Genomic DNA, 24,352 nt, shown 5'->3' on the forward strand with positions numbered 1-24,352 from the left:
TACACATATACTTAAACTGGAAGAACCATATGTAAACATCACAGCAATTATGTTCAGTTGGTGGGATTATGAATCTTTAAATTTTTCTTCATGCTTTTTTATATTTTCTAAGTTATCTGTAATGACTGCTCAATATAATTTTTAAAAATTTCTTAATGATCTCATTAAAATCTCATCTCATGAAATGAGAAAATTTTAAACAGTTGTCAATTTTTGAAGTACTTACAAAATAGTATATATAGTATGATCTCATCTCTCTGTGTAAAGTGTATACTTTATATAAATGAATGGTGTGTGTGCATTTATATTTATATAGAAACATACACACAGAAATGCTAACACTGATTACCTTGGGAGATGATCCTTTGAGCAATTTTTACTTTTCTTTTTCTTAGCTACATATTCAAAACTATCCACAATGAGTACACACAGTCATGGTAATCTCTGTGTGTGATTCTCTGTGGCAAGGAGGTAAAAATATAGCAAAGCTAACTGATGTTTTTCCTAAAACTGGTAAGATGTCCTTTATTTCTGCAATACTACTTCTGCCAAGCCCCAAAAGTAGTTCTTTGACAACATTATTCCTTCCTTCTGAGATGAAAATTTGCTTCATTTCATCAAGGAGTCAAAGTTCCTTGCAGTATTTTACCAACTAGTTAGCTTTGGAGCCAATTATCTGCAACTATCTTTCTTTTGGAAATTTGCAAATGCGCGCTCTTTATTCAGACTGAAAAGTAGGCAGAAGTCAAAATACTACACCCGGTAAGCCCATGACCTTATAGTGTCAGAATAGAAAGGAGTGGGGTATGGTGGAAATCAAGATGGCAGAGTAGGAGGATGTGGAGCTTACTTCCCCCAACAAAAATATCACTTCTACATGTGAAAAAAATTTCATGGAAAACTAACTGGAAGCTGACAGAGGTACTCTTGTACCACCAGAGTTTCAATAAAGATCAATAATCAGGTAGGATAGGGGATAAATGGCATTGGGTTGATTCCTGTGTCTCTTGTGGAGATCTGTAAGGTAGAGAAGGTCCACATGGGTGGACTCCCACATGGGGGAGAGGCAGATGGAGCCACACTCTGGGCATCCCAGTCCTAAGATCCTGCACAGAGGAGACAAGTTCCCTTGCCTGCTAAGAAATGCCCTGAGACAGACAGGGCTAGAGAAGCCTGGATTCTATTTGTAAGAGGTGCTCATGTGCTGGCTTACTAACAATCAAGGCAGAGACAGCCTTGCTCTGGTAGCTGCCACCCTGATACACTTCCCAATTCAAAGGGGGCAAACATCCTAGCCCTGCTCCCTCCACGCTATAGCCTGGCATGAGATCCCGTGAGATCTGGGCAAAGATCTGGTCTAGCCACGCAGAGACAGACGGGGGCGCCTGGGGAATGATCCAGGTGGAGCCAAGGAAGCCACTGTCAGTGCACACACCTGGCGGTAGGTGGGGTCTCAGTGGTCATCATCAGTATATGCAGGAACACTGCCACAAAAGCACTTGGCAGCCAAGTGCTAATCTCAGGCAGAGAGCCCCGGGAGAACACATCTAGTTGCAGAGAGACAGCTGGAGGGCCTGAGGTACTGTCTGAACTAGGTGATGATGGCCCCTGTGAGCATGTTCAGAAGAAGGCAGCAGCTCCGCTCTCACGGGGAGCTCCCTGGGTCCTCCACTCCACACCACAGTTTAGCACTAGAACTGGTATAGAGAGGTTCTGAGAGAAAAGTGCCACAGAAGCAGCCCAGATCTTAGACAGAACAGCTATAGTAGTTCCTGGAGCTACGAACAACCCCAGCCCCAGCCCTACTCTACTCAACACCATGCACTAACTAGATCTGGGACAAACACAGAGAGAAAGAGGTGTGACCTTAGGCCACTTCTGAGCAGAACTGCAGACAGCTACAAAGGTGGTGCACAGGCCCTCTCTGACTGCACAGGCCTCACTGCTTCAGCAATCACCTCCTCTGAGGCAGGACACGGAGCCTGATCACTCAAGGGCAATAGAACTGATCAGTCCCAAACTTCGCCACTTTTACTCCAACACCTGGGGAGCAGACCCTGGCCCTGACAGGGCAGAGAGGAAGCCTCGCTTCACATCTAACACAGGCTCTAGACACTACAACAATATCCACACTCCCTATCAAGAGGTTAACAGCCAGCATATCCTGAGGAAAGGCGTGGCTGGCATACATACCAAAACCAGCCCTCATACCAAAAACATTAGACATCTACACAGAGACTCTCCCACATAAAAACAATGTTTCAAAACCACAGCAGATAACTGTTTTTCCTAAGTTCATAGAGACAGAGAAACTCAAGTAAAACGAAAACACAGAGGAACCACTCCAACTGAAAAACCCAGAGAAATCCCCTGAGAGAACAAATGGAAGAGTTTATCAGTGTACTAGACAACAAGATAAAAAAGAAAGTAATGAAAATGCTCCCTGAATTTAAACAGATTGTTGATTGGAACACAGACTACTGTAAAAAGGAACTAAAAACTATAAAAATAAACCAATAAAAATTGACAGTTTAATTGCTAAGATAAAAGCCAATCCAGAGACAGTGAACATCAGACTAAATGACACAAAAGAATGAATAAGTGATCTGGAAGGCCAAATAATGGAAATCACTCAATCAGAACATTAGAAAGGAAGACAAATGAATTGAAAGCAACATATAAGATCTATAGGATAATATAAACTGTGTCAATCTACACATAATAGACATTACAGAAGAAGAGAGAAGAGGATTGAAAGTGTATTTAAAGAAATTAAGAAATTCCCAAACCTAAAGAAGGAAACAGATATCCAGGTCCAGAAAGCAGAGGGTCCCAAAAGTGATGAACCCAAACTTACCCAGGCCAAGGTATATCATAATTAAAATGTTAATGGCAGCAAGAGCCAAACAAAGAGTGAGTTACAAGGGAATCTCCATAAAGCTATCAGCTGATTTATCTGCAGAAACTGTGCAGACATAAAGGAGTGGCAAGATATACAAAGTCCTGAGAGGGCAAAATCTGCAATCTAGAACATTCTACTGGGCAAGATTATCATTTAGAATAGAAGGAGAGATAAAAAATTTCTCAGACAAGCAAAAACTAAAAAGAATTCACCAATACTAAATCTATCTTAGAAGCACAAGCTGGAATCAAGATTGCCACCTGAAATATCAATAACCTCAGATATGCAGATGACACCACCCTTATGGCAGAAAGTGAAGAGGAACTCAAAAGCCTCTTGATGAAAGTGAAAGAGGAGAGTGAAAAGGTTGGCTTAAAGCTCAACATTCAGAAAACTAAGATCATGGCATCCAGTCAAATCACTTCATGGCAAATAGATGGGGAAACAGTGTCAGACATTATTTTGGGGGGCTCCAAAATCACTGCAGAGGGTGACGGCAGCCATGAAATTAAAAGATGCTTACTCCTTGGAAGGAAAGCTATGACCAACCTAGATAGCATATTCAAAAACAGAGACATTATTTTGCCAACAAAGGTCCGTCTAGTCAAGGCTATGGTTTTTCCTGTGGTCATGTATGGATGTGACAGTTGGACTGTGAAGAAAGCTGAGCGCTGAAGAATTGATGCTTTTGAACTGTGGTGTTGGAGAAGACTCTTGAGAGTCCCTTGGACTGCAAGGAGATCCAACCAGTCCATTCTGAAGGAGATCAGCCCTGGGATTTCTTTGCAAGGAATGATGCTGAAGCTGAAACTCCAGTACTTTGGCCACCTCATGCGAAGAGTTGACTCATTGGAAAAGACTCTGATGCTGGGAAGGATTGGGGGCAGGAGGAGAAGGGGACGACAGAGGATGAGATGGCTGGATGGCATCACTGACTCGATGGATGTGAGTCTGAGTGAACTCCAGGAGTTGGTGATGGACAGGGAAGCCTGGCTTGCTGCGTTGCACGCAGTCGCAAAGACTCGGACACGACTGAGCGACTGAACTGAACTGAACTGAACTGACACATCAAGTGTACACGTATAGTGTATACATAGCGTCCGTGCTGGCTCAGATGGTAAAGAGTTTGCCTGAAATGCAGGAGACCTGGGTTCCACCCCTGGGTCAAGAAGATCCTCTGGAGAACAGAACGGCTATCCACTCCAGTATTCTTCCCTGGAGAACTCCATGAACAGAAGAGCCTGGCGTGCAGGCTACAGTCCATTGGGTCACAAAGAGTTAAACACAACTGAGCAATTAACACTATACATGAATAAAAAACAAGGATTTACTGTCTATCATAGGGAATTCTGTTCAAAACCTCATAATAACCTATAATGGCTATAACAGGAAAAAAAAAACCAACATCACGACGCTGTACACCTGAAGTTAACACAGTACTGTAAATCAACTACACATCAATAAAAGGTCTAAGAAAAAAAGCACTGGCATACTGCTTATGACCAAACAACCTGTTCAGAGCAGTTCAGCCCTGTTCAGTCGCTCACTCATGTCCAACTTTGTGACCCCATGGACCGCAGCACGCCTGGACTCCCTGTCCATCACCAACTCCCAGAGTTTACTCAAACCCATGTCCATTGAGTCGGTGATGCCATCCAGCCATCTCATCCTCTGTCGTCCCCGTCTCCTCCTGCTCCCAATCCCTCCCAGCATCAGGGTCTTTTCAAATGAGTCAGCTCTTTGCATCAGATGGCCAAGTATTGGAGTTTCAGCTGCAGCGTCAGTCCTTCCAATGAACACCCAGGACCAATCTCCTTTAGGATGGACTGGCTGGATCTCCTGGCAGTGCAAGGGACTCTCAAGAGTCTTCTCCAACACCACAGTTCAAAAGCAACAATTCTTCGGCGCTCAGCTTTCTTTATAGTCCAACTCTCACATCCATACATGACCACTGGAAAAACCATAGCCTTGACTAGATGGACCCTTGTTGGAAAAGTAATATCTCTGCTTTTTAATATGCTGTCTAGGTTGGACATAACTTTCCTTCCAAGGAGTAAGTGTCTTTTAATTTCATGGCTGCAGTCACCACAGCAGTTATTTTGGAGCCCAGAAAAATAAAGTCAGCCACTATTTCCATTGTTTCCCCATCTATTTGCCATGAAGTGATGGGACCGGATGCCATGATCTTAGTTTTCTGAATGTTGAGCTTTAAGCCAACTTTTTCACTCTCCTCTTTCACTTTCATCAAGACACTCTTTAGTTCCTCTTCACTTTCTGCTATAAAGGTGGTGTCAAATGCATATCTGAGGTTATTGATATTTCACCTGGTAATCTTGATTCTAGCTGATGCTTCCTCCAGCCCAGCGTTACTGATGATGTACTCTGCATATAACTGCCCCAGGTCGGTAGATGCCCAATATACTACTGGAGATCAGTGGAGAAATAACTCCAGAAAGAATGAAGGGATGGAGCCAAAGCAAAAACAACACCCAATTGTGGATGGGACTGGTGATAGAAGCAAGGTTCAATGCTGTAAAGAGCAATATTCCATAGGATCCTGGAATGTTAGGTCCATGAATCAAGGCAAATTGGAAGTGATCAAACAAGGGTGAACGTCGACATTCTAGAAATCAGCAAACTAAGATGGACTGGAATGGGTGAATTTAACTCAGATAACCATTATATCTACCACTGTGGGCAGGAATCCCTCAGAAGAAATGGAGTAGCCATCATAGTCAACAAAAGAGTTCAAAATGCAGTACATGGATGCAATTTCAAAAACAACAGAATGATTTCTGTTCGTTTCCAAGGCAAACCATTCAATATCACGGTAATTCAAGTCTATGCCCCAACCAGTAATGCTGAAGAAGCTGAAGTTGAACAGTTCTTTGAAGACCTACATGACCTTCTAGAACTAACACCCAAAAAAAGATGTCCTTTTTACTATAGGGGACTGGAATGCAAAAGATGTTAAGAAACACCTGGAGTAAGAGGCAAATTTGGCCTTGGAGTACAGAATGAAGAAGGGCAAAGGCTAATAGAGTTCTGTAAAGAGAACACACTGGTCAAAGCAAACACCCTCTTCCAACAACACAAGACTCTACACATGGACATCACCAGATGGTTGACACTGAAATCAGATTGATTATATTCTTTGCAGCCAAAGATGGAGAAGCTCTATATAGTCAGTAAAAATAAGACTGGGAGCTGAATGTGGCTCAGACCATGAACTCCTTATTGCCAAATTCAGACTTAAATTGAAGAAAGTGGAGAAAACCACTAGACAATTCAGGTATGACCTAAATCAAATCCCTTATGATTATACAGTGGAAGTGAGAAAAAGATTAAAGGGCCTAGATCTGAGAGATAGAGTGCCTGGTGAACTATGGACAGAACTCTGTGACATTGTACAGGAGACAGGAATCAAGACCATTCCCAAGAAAAAGAAATGCAAAAAAGCAAAATGGCTGTATAGGGAGGCCTTACAAATAGCTGTGAAAAGAAGAGAAGCGAAAAGCAAAGGAGAAAAGGAAAGATATAAGCATCTGAATGCAGAGTTCCAAAGAATAGCAAGGAGAGATAAGAAAGCCTTCCTTAGTGATCAATGCAAAGAAATAGAGGAAAATAACAGAATGGGAAAGACTAGAGATCTCTTCAAGAAAACTAGAGATACCAAGGGAACATTTCATGCAAAGATGGACTCAATAAAGGACAGAAATGGTAGGGATCCAACAGAAGCAGAAGATATTAAGAAAAGGTGGCAAGAATACACAGAAGAACTGTACAAAAAAGATCTTCACGAGCCAGACAATCATGATGGTGTGATCACTCACCTAGAGCCAGACATCCTGGAACGTGAAGTCAAGTGGGACTTAGGAAGCATTACTACAAATGAAGCTAGTGGAGGTGATGGAATTCCAGTTGAGCTATTTCAAATCCTGAAAGATGATGCTGTGAAAGTGCTGCACTCAGTATGTCAGCAAATTTGGAAAACTCGGCAGTGGCCACAGGACTGGAAAATGTCACTTTTCATTCCAATCCCAAAGAAAGGCAATGCCAAAGAATGCTCAAACTACCGAACAATTGCACTCATCTCACACACTAGTAAAGTAATCCTCAAAATTCTCCAAGCCAGGGTGAAAATATACTGCCTTGACATACTCCTTTCCTATTTGGAACCAGTCTATTGTTCCATGTACACTTCTAACTGTTGCTTCCTGACCTGCATTCAGATATCTCAAGAGACAGGTCAGGTGGTCTGGTATTCCCATCTCTTTCAGAATTTTCCACAGTTTTTTGTGATTCACAGTCAAAGGCTTTGGTATAGTCAATAAAGCAGAAGTAGATGTTTTTCTGGAACTCTCTTGCTTTTTGATGATCCAGAGGATGTGAGCAATTTGATCTCTGGTTCCTCCGCCTTTTCTAAAACTAGCTTGAACATCTGAAAGTTCACAGTTCACATACTGCTGAAGCCTGGCTTGGAGAATTTTGAGCGTTACTTTGTTAGTGTGTGAGATGAGTGCAACTGTGCAGTAGTTTGAGCAGTCTTTGACCTTGCCTTTCTGTGATCACTGCCAAGTTTTCAAAATTTGCTGGCATATTGAGTGCAGCAGTTTCACAGGATCATCTTTTAGGATTTTAAATAGCTCAACTGGAAATCTGTCACCTCCACTAGCTTTGTATGTAGTGATGCATCCTAAGGCCCACTTGACTTCACATTCCAGGATGTCTGGCTGTAGGTGAGTAATCACACCATCGTGATTATCTGGGTCATGAAGATCTTTTTTGTTATGTTTCTTCTATGTATTCTTGCCACCTCTTCTTAATGGCTTCTGCTTCTGTTAAGTCCATACCATTTCTGTCTTTTATTGTGCCCACCTTTGCATGAAATGTTCCCTTGGTATCTCTAATTTTCCTGAAGAGATTTCTAGTCTTTCCCATTCTGTTGTTTTCCTCTATGTCTTTGCACTGATCACCAAGGAAGGCTTTCTTATCTCTTCTTGCTATTCTTTGGAACCCTGAACTCAAATAAGTACATCTTTCCTTTTCTCCCTTGCCTTTCCTTTCTCTTCTTTTCACAGCTATCTGTAAGGGCTCCTTAGACAACCCTTCTGCCTTTTTGCTTTCTTTCTCTTGGGAATGGCCTTGATTCCTGCCTTCTGTACAATGTCACGAACTTCCATCCATAGTTCTTCAGGCACTCTGTCTATCATATCTAATCCCTTGAATCTATTTCTCACTTCTACTGTATAATCATAAGGAATTTGACTTAGGTCATCTGAGCAACGATTATATGGTGGAAGTGAGAAATAGATTTAAAGGACTAGATCTCATAGACAGAGTGCCTGATAAACTACGGACGGAAGTTTGTGACATTGTACAGGAGACAGGGAGCAAGACAATCCCCAAGAAAAAGAAACGAAAAATGGCTGTCTGAGGAGGCCTTACAAATAGCTGTGAAAAGAAGAGAAGCGAAAAACAAAGGAGAAAAGGAAAGATATACCCATTTGATTGGAGGAGGAAATGGCAACCCACTCCAGTGTTCTTGCCTGGAGAATCCCAGGGATGGGGGGGCCTGGTGGGCTGCCGTCTATGGGGTCGCACAGAGTCAGACACAACTGAAGTGACTTAGCAGCAGCAGCATACTCATTTGAATGCAGGGCTCCAAAGACTAGCAAGGAGAGATAAGAAAGCCTTCCTAAGTGATCAGAGCAAATGGAGGAAAACAATAGAATGGGAAAGACTAGAGATGTCTTCAAGAAAATCAGAGATACCAAGGGAACATTTCATGCAAAAATGGGCTCAATAAAGGACAGAAATGGTACGGACCTAACAGAAGCAGAAGATATTAAGAAGAGGTGGCAAGAATACACGGAAGAACTGTACAAAAAAGATCTTCATCACCCAGATAATCACGATGGTGTGATCACTCACCTAGAGTCAGACATCCTGGAATGTGAAGTCAGGTGGGCCTTAGGAAGCATCACTACAAACAAAGCTAGTGGAGGTGATGGAATTCCAGTTGAGCTATTTCAAATCCTGAAAGATGATGCTGTGAAAGTGCTGCACCCAATATGCCAGCAAATTTGGAAAACTCAGCAGTGATCACAGGATCATTTCAATCCCAAAGAAAGGCAATGCCAAAAACTGCTCAAACTACCACACAATTGCACTAATCTCACACACTAGTAAAGTATGCTCAAAATTCTCCAAGCTAGGCTTCAGAAGTATGTGAACCGTGAACTTCCAGATGTTCAAGCTAGTTTTAGAAAAGGCAGAGAAACTAGAGTTCAAATTGCCAACATCCACTGGATCATCAAAAAAGCAAGAGAGTTCCAGAAACACATCTATTTCTGCTTTATTGACTATGCCAAAGCCTTTGACTGTGTGGATCTCAATATACTGTGGAAAATTCTGAAAGTGATGGGAATACCAGACCACCTGACCTGCCTCTTGAGAAATCTGTATGCAAGTCAGGAAGCAACAGTTAGAACTGGACATGGAACAACAGACTGGTTCCAAATAGGAAAAGGAGTTCGTCAAGGCTGTATATTGTCACCTTGCTTATTTCACTTGAGTACATCATGAGAAATGCTGGGCTGGATGAAGCACAAGCTGGAATCAAGATTGCCAGGAGAAATGTCAATAACCTCAGATATGCAGATGACACCACCCTTATGGCAGAAAGTGAAGAGGAATGAAAGAGCCTCTTGATGAAAATGAAAGAGGAGAGTGAAAAAGCTGGCTTAAAACTCAACATTCAGAAAACTAACATCATGGCATCTGGTCCCATCACTTTATAGCAAATAGATGGGGAAACAGTGGAAACAGTGGCTGACTTTATTTTGGGGGGTTCCAAAATCACTGCAGATGGTGACTGCAGCCTTGAAATCAAAAGATGCTTACTCCTTCGAAGGAAGGTTATGACCAACCCAGACAGCATATTAAAAGGAGACATTACTTTGCCAACAAAGGTCCATCTAGTCAAGGCTATGGTTTTTCAGTAGTTATGAACGGGTGTAAGAGTTGGCCTATAAAGAAAGCTGAGAGCCGAAAAATTGATGCTTTTGAACTGTGCTGTTGGAGAAGATTTTTGAGAGTCCCTTGGACTGCAAGGAGATCCAACCAGTCCATCCTAAAGGAGATCAGTCCTGGGTGTTCATGGAAGGACTGATGTTGAAGATGAAACTCCAATACTTTGGCCACCTGATGCGAAGAGCTGACATATCTGAAAAGACCTTGATGCTGGGAACGATTGAAGGCAGGAGGAGAAGGGGATGACAAAGGATGAGATGGTTAGATGGCATCACTGACGCAATGGACATGAATTTGGGTAAACTCTGGCAGCTGATGATGGACAGGGAGGCCTGGCATACTGCAGTCCATGGCATCGCAAAGAGTCGGAAACAACCGAGCGATTGAACTAACTGAACTGATCTGAGCCACAGTCAGCTCCTGGTGTTGTTTGTGCTGACTGTATAGAGCTTCTCCATCTTTGGCTGAAAAAACTGTAATCAATCTGATTTCGGTATTGATCATCTGGTGATGTTCATGGGTAGAGTCTTCTCTTGTGTTGTTGGAAGAGGGTGTTTGCTATGACCAGTACGTTCTCTTGGCAAAACTGTATTACCCTTTGCCCTGCTTCATTCTCTACTCTAAGGCCAAATTTGCCTGCTACTCCAGGTATTTCTTGTGTTCCTACTTTTGCATTCCAGTCCCCTATAGTGAAAAGGACATCTTTTGGGAGTATTAGTTCTAGAAGTTCTGGTAGGTCTTCAAAGAACCATTCAACTTCAGCTTTTCAGCATTACTGGTCAGGCATAGACTTGGATTACTGTGATATTGAATGGTTTGCCTTGAAAACAAACAGAGATCATTCTGTCGTTCTTGAGATTGCATCCAAGTACTGCTTTTCGGACTCTTTTGTTGACTATGATGGCCACTCTATTTCTTCTAAAGGAGTCTTGCCCACAGTAATAGATATAATGGTTATCGCTGTTAAATTCACCCTTTCCGGTCCATTTTAGTTCATTAATTCCTAAAATGTCGACGTTCACTATTGCCATCTCCTGTTTGCTACTGCTGCTACTGCTAAGTCGCTTCAGTTTTGTCTGACTCTGTGCGACCCCAAAGATGGCAGCCCACCAGGCTCCTCTGTCCATGGGATTCTCCAGGCAAGAACACTGGAGTGGGTAGCCTATCCCTCCTCCAATGCATGAAAGTGAAAATTCAAAGTGAAGTCACTCAGTCGTGTCCAACTCTTAGCGACCCCATGGACTGCAGCCTACCAGGCTCCTCCGTCCATGGGATTCTCCAGGCAAGAGTACTGGAGTGGGGTGCCATTGCCTTCTCCTGTTTGACCACTTCCAATTTGCCTTGATTCATGGACCTAACATTCCAGGTTCCTATGCAGTAGTGCTCTTTACAGCACCAGACCTTGCTTCCATCACCAGTCACATCCACAACTAGGTGGTGGTGTTGCTTTGGCTCTGTCTCTTCATTCTTTCTGGAGTTATTTCTCCACTGATCTCTAGTAGCATATTGGGCACCTACCAACCTGGGGAATTCATCTTGCAGTGTCCTATCTTTTTGCCTTTTCATACTGTTCATGGGGTTCTCATGGCAAGAATGCTGAAGTGGTTTGCCATTCCCTTCTCTAGTGGACCATGTTTTGTCAGAACTCTCCACCATGACCCGTCGGTCTTGGGTGGCCCTACAGGGCATGGCTTCTAGTTTCATTGAGTTAGACAAGGATGTGGTCCATGTGATCAGATCGGTTAGTTTCCTGTGATTGTGTTTTTCAGTCTGTCTGCCCTCAGATGGAGAAGGATAAGAGGCTTGTGGAAGCTTCCTGGTGGGAGAGACTGACAGAGGGGGAAACTGGGTCTTGTTCTGATGGGCGGAGCTGTGCTCAGTAAATCTTTTTTTTTTTTTCAGTAAATCTTTAATCCAATTTTCTGTTGATGGGTGGAGCTGTGTTCCCTCCCTGCTATTTACCTGGGGCCAAACTATGGTGGAGGTAATGAAGATGATGGTGATGTCAAATGGGAAAGTAGAAGAGTAGAAGAAACAAACAGGGTATCAGACTATTACAATCAATACAATAAATGTAAAATCAAAGACTTATGATGATCCTGACATGAAGAAAAGTTAGCCCAGGCATAGAGGAAGGATGTAGGCAAGCCAGGCCTGTTGGAGAGGTGACAGCACTGAGCCAACTCCCAAAGGCTGAGTGGATGTCAGGCAGGAAAAGCATGGTGTGAGGGGTGGGATTTCCCAGCAGAGGAAAGAAGATATGCAAAGAGAGATGCGAGGGATGACAGCACCCTGTGAAGGAAGAGTAAAAGGGGGTGCAGGAGAGGTAAGGAATTTGGAACTTTATGCTGACAGCAATAGGGTATCACTGATTGTTAACAGGGAAGGACAAGACGCAGTCAAATTTGCATTTTATAAAGATATTCTCTGCACAAATTAGATTCTGGAAGACCAGAGAGGGGAAAATCATTTAGGAGAGTATTGCAGTTATCTAGGTGGAAAATGGTAATTATCTGGGAATAAAAAGGAAGGGAAAACATATTTAAGTGATGTTAAGGAGTTAAAACTGTATTGATTTGTTGAGAAAATGGAAAGCCAAGGATAAAGGAGAGGAAGGGCTTTAGAATGATTCCAAGGATGATGGCACCATTCACTGATACAGGACCTGCAAGAGAGAACAAGGCTGAGTGGAATGTTAAGGTTCTTTCCAGCTTGTGGGGTCTGAGGCACCAATTGAACTTGCAAACAGAGCAACTTGGTAAGGAATAGGTACCTGGTAGGAGACAGATCTGGGCTGTATCTTAAAATTTTAATCCCACAGATGGAAACTGAAGACATGGGAATGGCAAAAACAAAGAGATCCTAAGACCCAACTTCAAAATATAAAATGTTGGTTGAGGAAGAGATGCCCATGAAAGAGCCTGAAAAGGACATGTAGAGAAGAGGAATATAAGGAAAGAATAAAGTCAAGAGAAGAAAAGGAGAAATTTCAAAAAGGGAGGAGCCCATGGTCTAGAACGCAGTAATGACATAAAATAAGGGCCAAGACAAGTGTATTGGATTTGGCAGCAAAATAACTCATCAACGAGCTTAGTGAGTAGTTTCGGTGGAGGGGTGGATATGAAAGCTCCACTGCAATAGACTGAGGCTCTAATCGAAGGTAAGAATACGGAGACGGTACAGATCACTTTTCCAAGAAGACTGGCTATGAGGGGGAAGGAAAAGGACGGAGCAGCTTATAGAAATGCCAACAGAATCCAGGGAGAGTTGTTTTCATTTCTTAAGATGAGAGAAACTCAATTATCATAATGTGAAGGAGAAAAGATACCACCTCAGCCAAATAAATATAAAATGAAGACATACAGATAGGAAAAAAAATCTTTGCAAGTACCAAATTATTCTAATTTCAAGCTATGCTTTCTCGTGACAGAAAGTGTATGTGTTCATCATTCTATCTCTGTAATTTAGCCCAGCGCCTAGGTCATAATGAGAATTCCAATATATGTTGAATGAATAGGTGGATGAAGAATTTATAGACGTAAATAAAGTAGTAACAGGTAATACTGAAAATGAGAATACATAAATTGAAAGAATTATTGCTTGCCGTTTTATTTTTTATTTTGGGGTATACAAAAGTCTTGCCCAGCAGGGTATGATTCCTCTGAAACTAGAGACCATGCATGTGTAATAGCACTTGGGACAGCAAAGGAAGTATTTTATTGGCAACATGTATCGACTGGAAAGAGAATGTAAACAAACCAGGAGGGGGCTCCAAACTTTGAGGGAAATAGAGGAAATAACTGACTGAGGTTCTCATCAAGCTGAGAACTGATGGTATGAGGAAAATGAAGGAGCCAAGCAGATGAAAATCTGTGAACACAGAGTGGCATGTTACATTTCACAGGAGGAAAATCTCTACAAATCACAGGTTGTAGCCCTGGGTGTAGGATAAAGTGTAGCAAAAGTAAAGGTTATTAGAGATTAGGAGATTAAAGCACTGTGAGGACAGAGTGACAAGTATCTTATCCACATGGACTTTGAGCTCACCCAGGATGATGGCAAGACACAGTGGGACAATAAGAAGATGGTGAGCCCAGTGCCATGATTCTCCGTGATAGATGGTAGATAACAATGATAAACGGGGACAGACAGTAGATAATGATAGATGGATCAGATGGTAGATAATGATGAAGTAGGCTAGAAGCTGACAGGCAAATGGAAATGGTCTCAAAGGAAAAGATTTCCTTAAAGGAGAAGGAAATGGCAACCCACTCCAGTATTCTTGCCTGGATAAGTCATGGACAGAGGAGCCTGACAGGCTGTAGTCCATGGGGTTACATGACTGAGCACACATGCATGAGGGTAGAGGGAGATGGGTTAGTAGCAATAAACTGGTAGAACTAAAACAGGAAAAAAAAATGTCAGAAACATAATGGATGTGGGAATGGGGAGTTGAAATAATGCAAACCCATCTTCCTCTGACTGTGGTATGAGGGGCGTAGGAAATGAGCAACCTCTCACTCAAACTGCTGGAGAGAGATTCATTATTTGGGTGAACAGCCCCAGCTTAAAAAAGATAAGGCAGAGACTTCCCTGGTGGTCCCGGGGTTAAGACTTCATGCTCCCAGTGCAGGGTGCCTGGGTTTGATCCCTGGTCAGGGAACTAGACCCCACACGCCAAATCTAAAGACCTCGAGTGCCACAACCAATGATCCAGCATGCTGCAATGAAGACCTGGCACAGCCAGATACATAAATATAAAAAAAAAAAAATAATAAGGCAGAAGATGCAGTCATAAATCCTTCACGCAACGTCATTCAACCAGCACATGTGGATCCTATAAAATGGCTGCCTTGCTAACAAACACCTGAAAAGATGCTCAACATCACTCATTATCAGAGAAATGCAAATCAAAACTACAATGAGGTACCACCTCACACCAGTCAGAATGGCTACTATCAAAAAGTCTACAAACAATAAATGCTGGAGAGGGTGCAAAGAAAAAGGAACCCTCTTACACTGTTGGTGGGAATGCAAACTAGTACAGCCACTATGGAGAATTCCTTTAAAAAGGTGGAGATTCCTTTAAAAAAAGTGGAAACAGAACTGCCATATGACCCAGCAATCCCACTGCTGGGCATACACACCCAGGAAATCAGAATTGAAAGAAACACATGTACCCCAATGTTCATCGCAGCACTGTTTATAATAGCCAGGACATGGAAGCAACCTACATGTCCATCGGCAGATGAATGGATAAGAAAGCTGTGGTACATATTCACAATGGAATATTACTCAGCTATTAAAAAGAATGCATTTGAATCAGTTCTAATGAGGTGGATGAAACTGGAGCCTATTATACATAACAAAGTAAGTCGGAAAGAAAAACACCAATACAGTATACTAACACATATATGTGGAATTTAGAAAGATGGTAACGATGACCCTGTATGTGAGACAGCAAAAGAGACACAGATGTACAGAACAGTCTTTTGGACTCTGTGGGAAAGGGATAGGGTAGGATGATTTAAGAGACTAGCATTGAAACATGTATATTAGCATATGTGAAATAGATTGCCAGTCCAGGTTTGATGCATGAGACAGGGTGCTCAGGGCTGGTGCACTGGGATGACCCAGAGAGATGGGATGGGGAGGGAGGTGTGAGGGGGTTCAGGATGGGGAACATATGTACACCCATGGCTGATTCATGTCAATGTATGGCAAAACCACCATAATATTGTAAAGTGATTAGCCTCCAATTAAAATTTTAAAAATGGCAGCCTTGTTGTTAATGACAATTAGCAGGGTGCACTCACCATTATTTGGTAGGTACATCCTTGTACACTGCTATAACTCTATAGCCTTCTTTGGAAGGAAATGAGCCAGCCATCTCATGCACAAAATCCTAAAACATAATTTAAAAGGTCTTAGTATTTCTAAAGTTTAGAGGCTTATGGTTAAAACAGAATGAAGCAAACTCTGTAGGCAAACTTCAGAATTCTCCCTCATTCCCCATTCACTGCTAGGAACTGGACAGCAGCCTTAAGACTTTTCTGTTGCTCCTTACATCTGTCCCTCAAATCCTCTTACAGGGCCCTCAGAGAGACCATTACCTTTCTCTGACATGAAAAAGTTAAATAACTTGGCACTGAAAAGCAGGCTTCAGAAATTCTGAAAATGCTATTTCCCATAAGTGATATACATTTTAAAAAACAGAAAAACTTTCCGTTCATCTTTACAACAGGCTAAAAGGGTTTCTGTGATTTCTAGAAAGCCATTCCTTGTAAGTGAGCTTGAAGCATCATACTGTCCCTCATCATGATATCGCTCTCTGTACTTCAGGATGATACAAATGATGGTCAGGCGTCAACTCCTTTTGTCTCTCATGAGCTATGTTGAGGCTCTCGGAAGGTCACTGCACTTGAGAGATGTGGACTCACCTGCCCCAGTCTCTGTGGTTCAGGACATGTTTCCTGGAGCACTCAGTGACCAAGTTGTGACCTGAAGGAACAGAAAGTAGGCACATTCACAAGACTGAGGACTGCAGGAAGTTCGATATATTAAATCTCAGAGTACACAGTAAGGAATGACAGGAGACCCAAGATATAAGAAGGGGCATCAGAAACCACGTTAAGGAATGTGATTTGTACTTGGAGGAACGGGACAGGGATGAACAGGAGCTTCTGCTGATTTCTACTACTTCCACACAACTCAGTGGCTGACGTGGACTGCGGAGTCCATATAGAGAGTACAACTCTCATATAGAGAGTACAACTCTCCCTCTATAGCATCAGTACCACCCGTCCCCCACCCCCCACCAAGCACATCTAACCCACCCAGTTTCCCAAGCTGCAGGAGCAGGACCCTAAATCTTCTAGTATTACCAAAGAAGAAAATAAAGGACTGAGTCAGCCCTCAGCTGACTGGCCCAACTGTATCATCAGTATGAGAAGTCTGTAAAGGGAAACTGGCCATTGGTTCTGTATGACCTTTTCTAGATGGGGTCTGGGTAAGCGGTAAGAAATGGGAGATAACAGAGTTTGGAAGCTGCAGGAAAATGTGTAATGTTAAAAATTCAATCTAATCTTTTTTTTTTTTTTTTAATATTGCTTCTGTTTAATATTTTGCTTTTTTGGGCCATGAAGCATGTGGGATCTTAGCTCCCTGACCAGGAATCAAACTTGCACCCCCTGCATTGGAAGGCAAAGTCTTAACCACTGGACTGCCAGAGAACTCCCAATCTAATCATTTTTTTAAATGTCAATGATTCCACACTATAGAGATAACAGGGATTCCTAACTGATTTTAAATTAGGTTACTGCTACTGACAAATGGAAGATGAAAGTTTAACATGGCCATTTGTTAGCAGGTCTGCATGAGTCCCAGTGCTATTTGCCCTCATCTAATCTTATTGTGCTCTTCCTGGGAAGCTCAAGGTAGCCATGAGATAAAGGCCAGTGTTAGGTGAACAAGGTAAGAAGCCATTCTAGTTTCTTCCTCCCCACCTTCCGGAGTCAGGCACTTTTATTTCAGTCACTGTGAAATCACAGAGAGGCAAGCTGTATTTCCAAAGGGAGCTAAAGCATTATGCTGATCTTAACAGGCAAATCCAAGTCCTATCTGGTCCCAAGTTAATCACTAGTACGTGTTAAAAACTACCTAAATAAACACACTTCTGGTGACTTTCTAATAGACAGTAGAAAATCAAAGATTTTCTTAACCAAATTTCAAGGATTTTCTTAACCAAATATAGTGGTTTGAGTATGGGGAAAGTAAATACAGGAATGGTTTTAGTTAATGGCATAGCTGACATCTGGCTTTTGTTTTTTCTGCACATGGCAGATGTCTAAAGATTCTTTCACTTATGGGAGTTTTCATGACATCCATCCATGTTTCTACCTCTTGAAATTTTTCTCAGTGGCCTACCTGCATTTAAGACCAAAACAAAAATGTAATGGGTCCCTACTGTGTGTCATGCACTGTACCAGGTGCCACGATATTTACCCAAAGTCCTGGAAACCCAAAAACACAATGCAAAATGACATATTAGAAAAATAAATAAAATTCCAGTCTCAATATCCTATTAACATCAACTTTTCAGCTGTATTTGATCATGAAGTCTTACATTACTTACAAGGTAACTGCTATTATAAAAAAGGGATAGGTCATTAATAGTCTCATTTTCCAAAACCCATTTGATATATGCTCTAAATTATGCTACATCCAACAAAGTGTGCACTTTGAACTTGCAAACAAAAAAACTATCTTCATACAGTATGCATTCTAACTCTTGAAATAATTGTACCTGTAAGTCATAGTTTAAGATAGAATACATATGCTTATCATGTTTATTGCAGTTGCATTTCAGAAGGGGAACTAAGAAATTTATAGAAACTAGAAGGTTTGGCATTAATGAAGTCAAGTGGCCTCTTGAACTTTAAACTTCCACATCACAATATGAAGCTGGTTCAAAGATAAGAAATAGAATAAATTCTCTCCTAAGGACGGACCTGAATCTCTGATTGCTCAGAGGCTGAATTAACCAGAGACCATGGCGTTTGATGGTACTTGGAAGGTAGACAGAAATGAGAACTATGAAAAGTTCATGGAAAAAATGGGTAAGTGCTTAATACTTTAACAGCTTGTTCTTTTGTTTTTCACAGACATCTTTAACTCCTTCTAAACCTCAAATCTTAGGCAATGGCACCTGTTGTGCTGGTGAGGATCAAGAATGGGTGCTGGTTCAGAGTAGGGAAAACCACATTCTCACTTCTTACATTAGAAAGAATACACTCTCACCAGTGGAAGAAAAGATTCTTGGGCACTATTCTCTAAAACACAAAAAACATCCAGATATGTTTCATTTATGTTAACTGGTGACTGAAAATTGAATAGTTTTTTGTTTGTTTAGAAAGTAAAATATGGCAGAGCATAATGATAACCTTCATACTTTAAATATTAAACTCTAGGGGATGGAAAAGCAAAGGCCATATAATAGAGCAATGAAAACAAATGAGACTTAATTCTCTTCCTCTGACTTGCAGAGCTTTTGGAATGATCTCATGACAGTATGTAGTTTCTACAGAAGTTTTAATTTAACAGATTTTAATATCTACACCACTACTCTGGCAGCCCATACGCTGAACACTTTGGGCAAAAAGATTTGTCATTCCCTAAAAATAAAAATCTGCATCAATTATATCCTGTAGTTTAGGAATTCCAAGTTCACATTTATGGAATTTGCAGATTCTTATAATAATGAATTTGACCGTAATATTTGCTAATTTTCTCATTTCTATGATAGAAACACCACAAAAAGCAAAGAGAATTATGAAACTCAAAAATTTAAAGCCATGGAAAGCAAAGGGACATTAAAAAAGAAAGTGTACCATACATGTGGAATTAAAGTAGTATATCCTTATAAATATATAAATGTACTTTTTTAATCCTTCATTTGATATCCCTGGAATTTGACTTACTTAACATTGAAACAAAAAAATTTATAATTTTTTAAAAAATTACTCAATTCTAAGATTCTACAATTCTATGCTTCATTTAATTTTTTTCAGTTTTAGAAAAATAGTTTGATATGACTGAGCTTGAACTTTTTCTACAGAAGCAATCTGAATGCTCTTGTGCAAAGGCAATATGATCAGGTATTCCTCTTCACCCACAAAATATTAACTGGTTAATTAACTAGTTTAAACAGAACTTGGAAAAGTAGCACTTTCCATGGCATTTTGACTTTATTTCCTCCAATCTCTTTGTCTTTGCAGGTATTAATGTGGTGAAAAGGAAGCTTGCAGCTCATGATAATTTGAAACTGATAATTACACAAGAAGGAAATAAATTCACAGTCAAAGAATCAAGCACTTTTCGAAGCATTGAAATTATTTTTGAGCTTGGTGTCACTTTTAATTATAGCCTCGCAGATGGAACTGAACTCAGTGTAAGAAATTTTTTATAAGCAAAGCATTCCTGATTTTTCTACATACTGCAAAAATAATCTCTGTTTTCTTCCACTGGATCGGTTAATAAATGTAGGTCTCCTTCATTTACTGAAGCAGTCAGTGGAGTTTATCTATTTTAAACATCATACAAGTTAGCAGAGTATTTAAAAATGTTTTGATTTTCATATGTTATCTATTAAAGAACCTGGATTAAACAACAATTAGAAAAATATCCTTTGAATGACTGAGCATACACCTATTCATAAAGAAAATTTCAGTGTTTTCAACATATCTGACAGCAATAAAAGCTTCTAGAGCTATCTAACTTAAATATAATAGACGTGTAATTGAAATGATAAAATAAGTGAATAAATTAGTGAATGAATGTGTGACCAAATAGAAAGGTCCAATGTTACAATGTAGGTCACTGGGAATTCATTTTACTATTTAAGATCTAAAATTTTAAGATATAAAATGGGGTCACATTTTTCAAGTGATTTTTTAAAAAATGTTTCCACTTAGAACTTTTCTGGTTAAATTAAACATGTTTGCAATGACAATTAAGCTGTCAAATATTTTATTATGGCTGTTTTATCTGTTACCACAATTACATAAATTAAAACAAGTACAAGCTTGTTAACTTCTCTGTTAAACTAATATGAACCATGATTAAACTTAGAACACTCTTTTTAATGTGAAAGACTTAGTAAAGAGAAGTCCCGATTATCTGCCTTACAATTCAGCATTTGGAAACTACAGAGCGAGATGGTTACCAGCACGTACTCTAGAGCCCCGGTAATCTAGGTGCAAGCTTGGCTTTGTGACTTTAATTACCGTATTTCAGTTTTTTCATCTGTGCAACGGAGATAAACATATCTCCTTCATAGGGTTACAGTGGAGTTTGAAGAAGTAGATCTGTAGACCTCAGAACAGAGCCTGACACGTGTAAGACCCTTAAAAATGGTTTTTTTATTATTATTTTGAAATCTTATACAGGGGGCGTGGGCCCTGGAGGGAGATAAACTTGTCGGAAAATTTAAACGGTTGGACAATGGAAATGCACTAAATACTGTCCGAGAAATTATAGGTGGCGAGATGGTCCAGGTGAGTTATTTTCCAAAGACAAAAATAATTACATAGCAATGATTTTTATCTGGGGGGTTGCTGAGTTAAATCATCAATAAACAGACTATTACTTTTCTCATAAATCTTACTGAGTTCTAAAATATAGGTATTTTCTGATGCCTATTTGAAGAGAACTTACATACGTCAACACATTGAGCCTATTTTAACTGAAAAAGTGACTACAAACCAAAACTTATTTTTAAATGAATGTCTCCTCTATCTGTATAAAATGTGACTATCAAGTACAAGAAAAAAATACATTTTGAAGCTAAATACTACTAGTATTTTTCTTAATTGAGCCTCTAATTTTAACGTCAAATTCTTCTATGTTTATGAACACCTTTCAGACTTACACTTATGAAGGTGTGGAAGCCAAGAGGATTTTCAAAAAGGAATGAGCACTGTTCCTGGAACATTGCCCAGAACACAGATTAGATGGAAAATCTATATTGAACCAGAAATGCTTTCCTTTCCTCATCTGGTATAAAGTTGCTGATTGATTAGATCTTTTATAAGCATTGGTCAATGGCTTATATTTCCAGTCTCACCAAAGAAAAACATGTAAAAGCTAATTAGGATTTAACTTGTCTTACATTTTCTAAGATGTGTTTACTGGTGTTCTAAAAGAATGTGACATTTTAAAAAACATATGAATAAATATTGTTCCCACATTGCTTTAAAAGTAGTCTCTCTTAAAAAAAAAAAAGACATATTCATTAATAGACTGTTTTGGGTTTTTCCCCACATTTGGTAAATTAAAGACATATATTGCATGGGGGTCTTTATAATCTTGTACTGGTTGTAAATATTTCCCTTAGCAACATTTATTATAAAAATAATACATATTTAACCAGAAAGTTTAGAACTAAGAAAAACAAATGCAAAATAAATATTTCCATAAACCCATAAGCCAGAGATAATCACTATTCTGATTTTAATAGAGATCCTCTATCTTCTCTGGCTGTGGATTTGTGTATTTCTTCATACACACATAGCACTCTGAACAAAACGACAGGAAACAAATGATGTGCTAAGGCAAAGTGCATTTTATTTTTCTACATTGCCAGTGATTCCCAGACCTGGGTAAGCAGCAGGATCATCTGAGAAACTTAAGAACTGTTTGCATGCTTAATCCCTACCATTATCCTGTTAGATCAGAATCTCTGAAAACAGAACCAGGGATTTTAGAGAACTCCCAAGTGATTCTGATGCAGCAGGTACACTAACCAGTCTTTGAGAACAAGTGGGCTATCAGGCACCAAAAGTGTCGTCTTCAAGTGTCACCCCTCCCCTTTCATTCATAAACACATACACTTACAGGTTTTCAGGGCCCGCAAAGTTTTCCTTCACTCATATACTCACATAATATACTACTTTATGTATTTCAACCAATTGCATTTTAGGTCGGTGTGTATACAGGGCGCAGAGGTGGTAAATTTTTTAAGCATTTGGCTCTGTGGACTTTTGTTTTGACTATTTTTCACATTGATGACGGTAATAGCTAACATTTATATAGTTCTTACAAAGTTCCAGGTACTGTTCTAAGTTGTATATAGATATGGCAGATACATTACAATGTAGAAAGAAAAATGTTTGTGTACATGTTGAAGATGAACAGATTGAAGAATATAATCTTTTACAAAAACAAGAACTTGAATCCACTGTTCATTTTATAACTGTATTAAAATCTTCACACTGAAAACAGTAACTACGTAGATTTTTCACGCACTTTCTAGAAATAAAGGTTCAGAGTGCTTCTACCTCTCGGATCTTGTCTACATATGTGAAGTAGGAAAAGGGCAGGTGTTAATTTCATCTGACAGTGGAAAATCTATAGTATGGAGAAGTTTATTTGCTTGTCTAATGTTGCAGAGTCCATAAGGAACACAGGAATTAAATGTAGGTCTTGACTCTTAGTACATTATCATCTATGCTATTACTCAGCCTATTACAAAGAAATATATCTTAAAAAAAAAAAAGCAAAAAACCCTTAATTCCTTCGTGGCACCCAAGAACAGCACTCCAAAGGAGTCAGGTCAGACTGTAAAATAATGGCAATTAAGTGGTTAGGCACTTATCTATTTCTAGCCTTACTGCAGGCTCACTTTTCTTTTAATAATTTACATCCTTTCTTAGCACTAAATCTCCACTATTTATTAGTACTAGAGAGCAGCGTATTGCTTGCTAAGTGACTGCCATTGTTATAACCTCTCTCTGGGAAACTGACCTTGACATCGTGCCAACTGAAAGGACCAAGAGAGGGCGTCTGACCCAACAGCAGCCTCTCTAACACAGTCTGGCCAGTTTATGAACTCTGTGCAGAACGAACCACAGCAAACAGAACCTAGAATGAATTTCAGAGATACACAGTAATTGGTAGAAGGAAAAAGGTTTCAAGAGGACAAAGAGGGCAGACAGTAAGCAAAAACCACGAGTACGAGAAGCTGTGAGCAAGCAAGACCCGCAGGGTAAACTGCAGAATACCCGGAGCAGTTGTCACAGGAGCAGCTGGGTGGTAAAAGCTGAAAATTTACACATGGAATATGGCATTTGGGGTTCCCTTCAAACTGCTTCCTCCCCAATCTAGGATAGGGGAGGTAGTGGAGAGAAGTATAGAAGAAATGAGGTTGGTCTCAAGTTGACAACTGTTGCAGCTGTTTAAAATGATCCCCTTATTATCTACCTATCTGACATGCTGACACCTGACAGGTCCACTGGGTACCTAGTAGGAACATTAAACTTATCTCCCTACTTCTGTATGTATTTGACATTCTCCATAACAAAACATTAAAAACTTTAACACATACATATATAAATCCAGAAGCCAACCACTTCCCATCACTTCCATTGCTATCATCTTGGTCACCACTAATCTTTCTCCTGATTACTATAATAATCACTAAAAAGCCTTTTTCAACACAGCAGTCAGAATAATCCTTTATAAATTAAAATCAGATGTGGTCATTCCTCTACAAAAATACTGCAATGTCTGCCATTTCTTTTACAGAAAAAGCCAATGTCCTAAAATGGCCTATAAGACCCTAGGTGATCAGATCCCCTTATTACCTATCTGACATGTGTTCCTTTTCTTGGACTATCTGGGGGAAGAATGTTTCAAGTGGAGGAAATACCCTAGAACAAAGGCCTTAAGGCAGGAGCAGACCTGTAAATCTGAGTAACACAGATTACCTTGTAAGAGTCTCCAAGGTCATCTAGAGATTATAAAAAATGTGACCAATGTTCAGGAAATAGAGGCTGACTCAGCCTTCCTAGAACTCAGGAATAATGTGGCAAAAAGGGAACGGGTTTTAGAATCACATAGACTTACCCAAACTCTTAT

At 40.2% G+C, this 24,352-nt stretch overlaps 1 protein-coding gene across 1 annotated transcript; it reads left to right on the forward strand.

The window, feature by feature from the left end:
• Positions 1–18,438: 18,438 nt before the first annotated feature.
• On the forward strand, positions 18,439–21,686 carry LOC133249991 (fatty acid-binding protein, intestinal). The gene is made up of 4 exons (XM_061421172.1): positions 18,439–18,555; positions 19,714–19,886; positions 20,884–20,991; positions 21,360–21,686. The coding sequence occupies exons 1-4, from the start codon at positions 18,489–18,491 to the stop codon at positions 21,408–21,410; spliced, it is 399 nt and encodes a 132-aa protein (XP_061277156.1). The 5' UTR covers positions 18,439–18,488; the 3' UTR covers positions 21,411–21,686.
• Positions 21,687–24,352: the final 2,666 nt, after the last annotated feature.

The sequence above is a fragment of the Bos javanicus genome, chromosome 6 (genome assembly GCF_032452875.1).
Source record: "Bos javanicus breed banteng chromosome 6, ARS-OSU_banteng_1.0, whole genome shotgun sequence".
In the NCBI taxonomy this organism is placed as follows: domain Eukaryota; kingdom Metazoa; phylum Chordata; class Mammalia; order Artiodactyla; family Bovidae; genus Bos; species Bos javanicus.

Bases quoted from the DNA above. Each gene is read 5' to 3' on its own strand.
- LOC133249991 (XM_061421172.1), top strand. From the start codon at position 18,489: ATGGCGTTTGATGGTACTTGGAAGGTAGACAGAAATGAGAACTATGAA. The intron at 19,887-20,883 runs GTAAGAAATTTT...AATCTTATACAG, and splicing joins CAGATGGAACTGAACTCAGT to GGGGCGTGGGCCCTGGAGGG. The intron at 20,992-21,359 runs GTGAGTTATTTT...AACACCTTTCAG, and splicing joins TAGGTGGCGAGATGGTCCAG to ACTTACACTTATGAAGGTGT.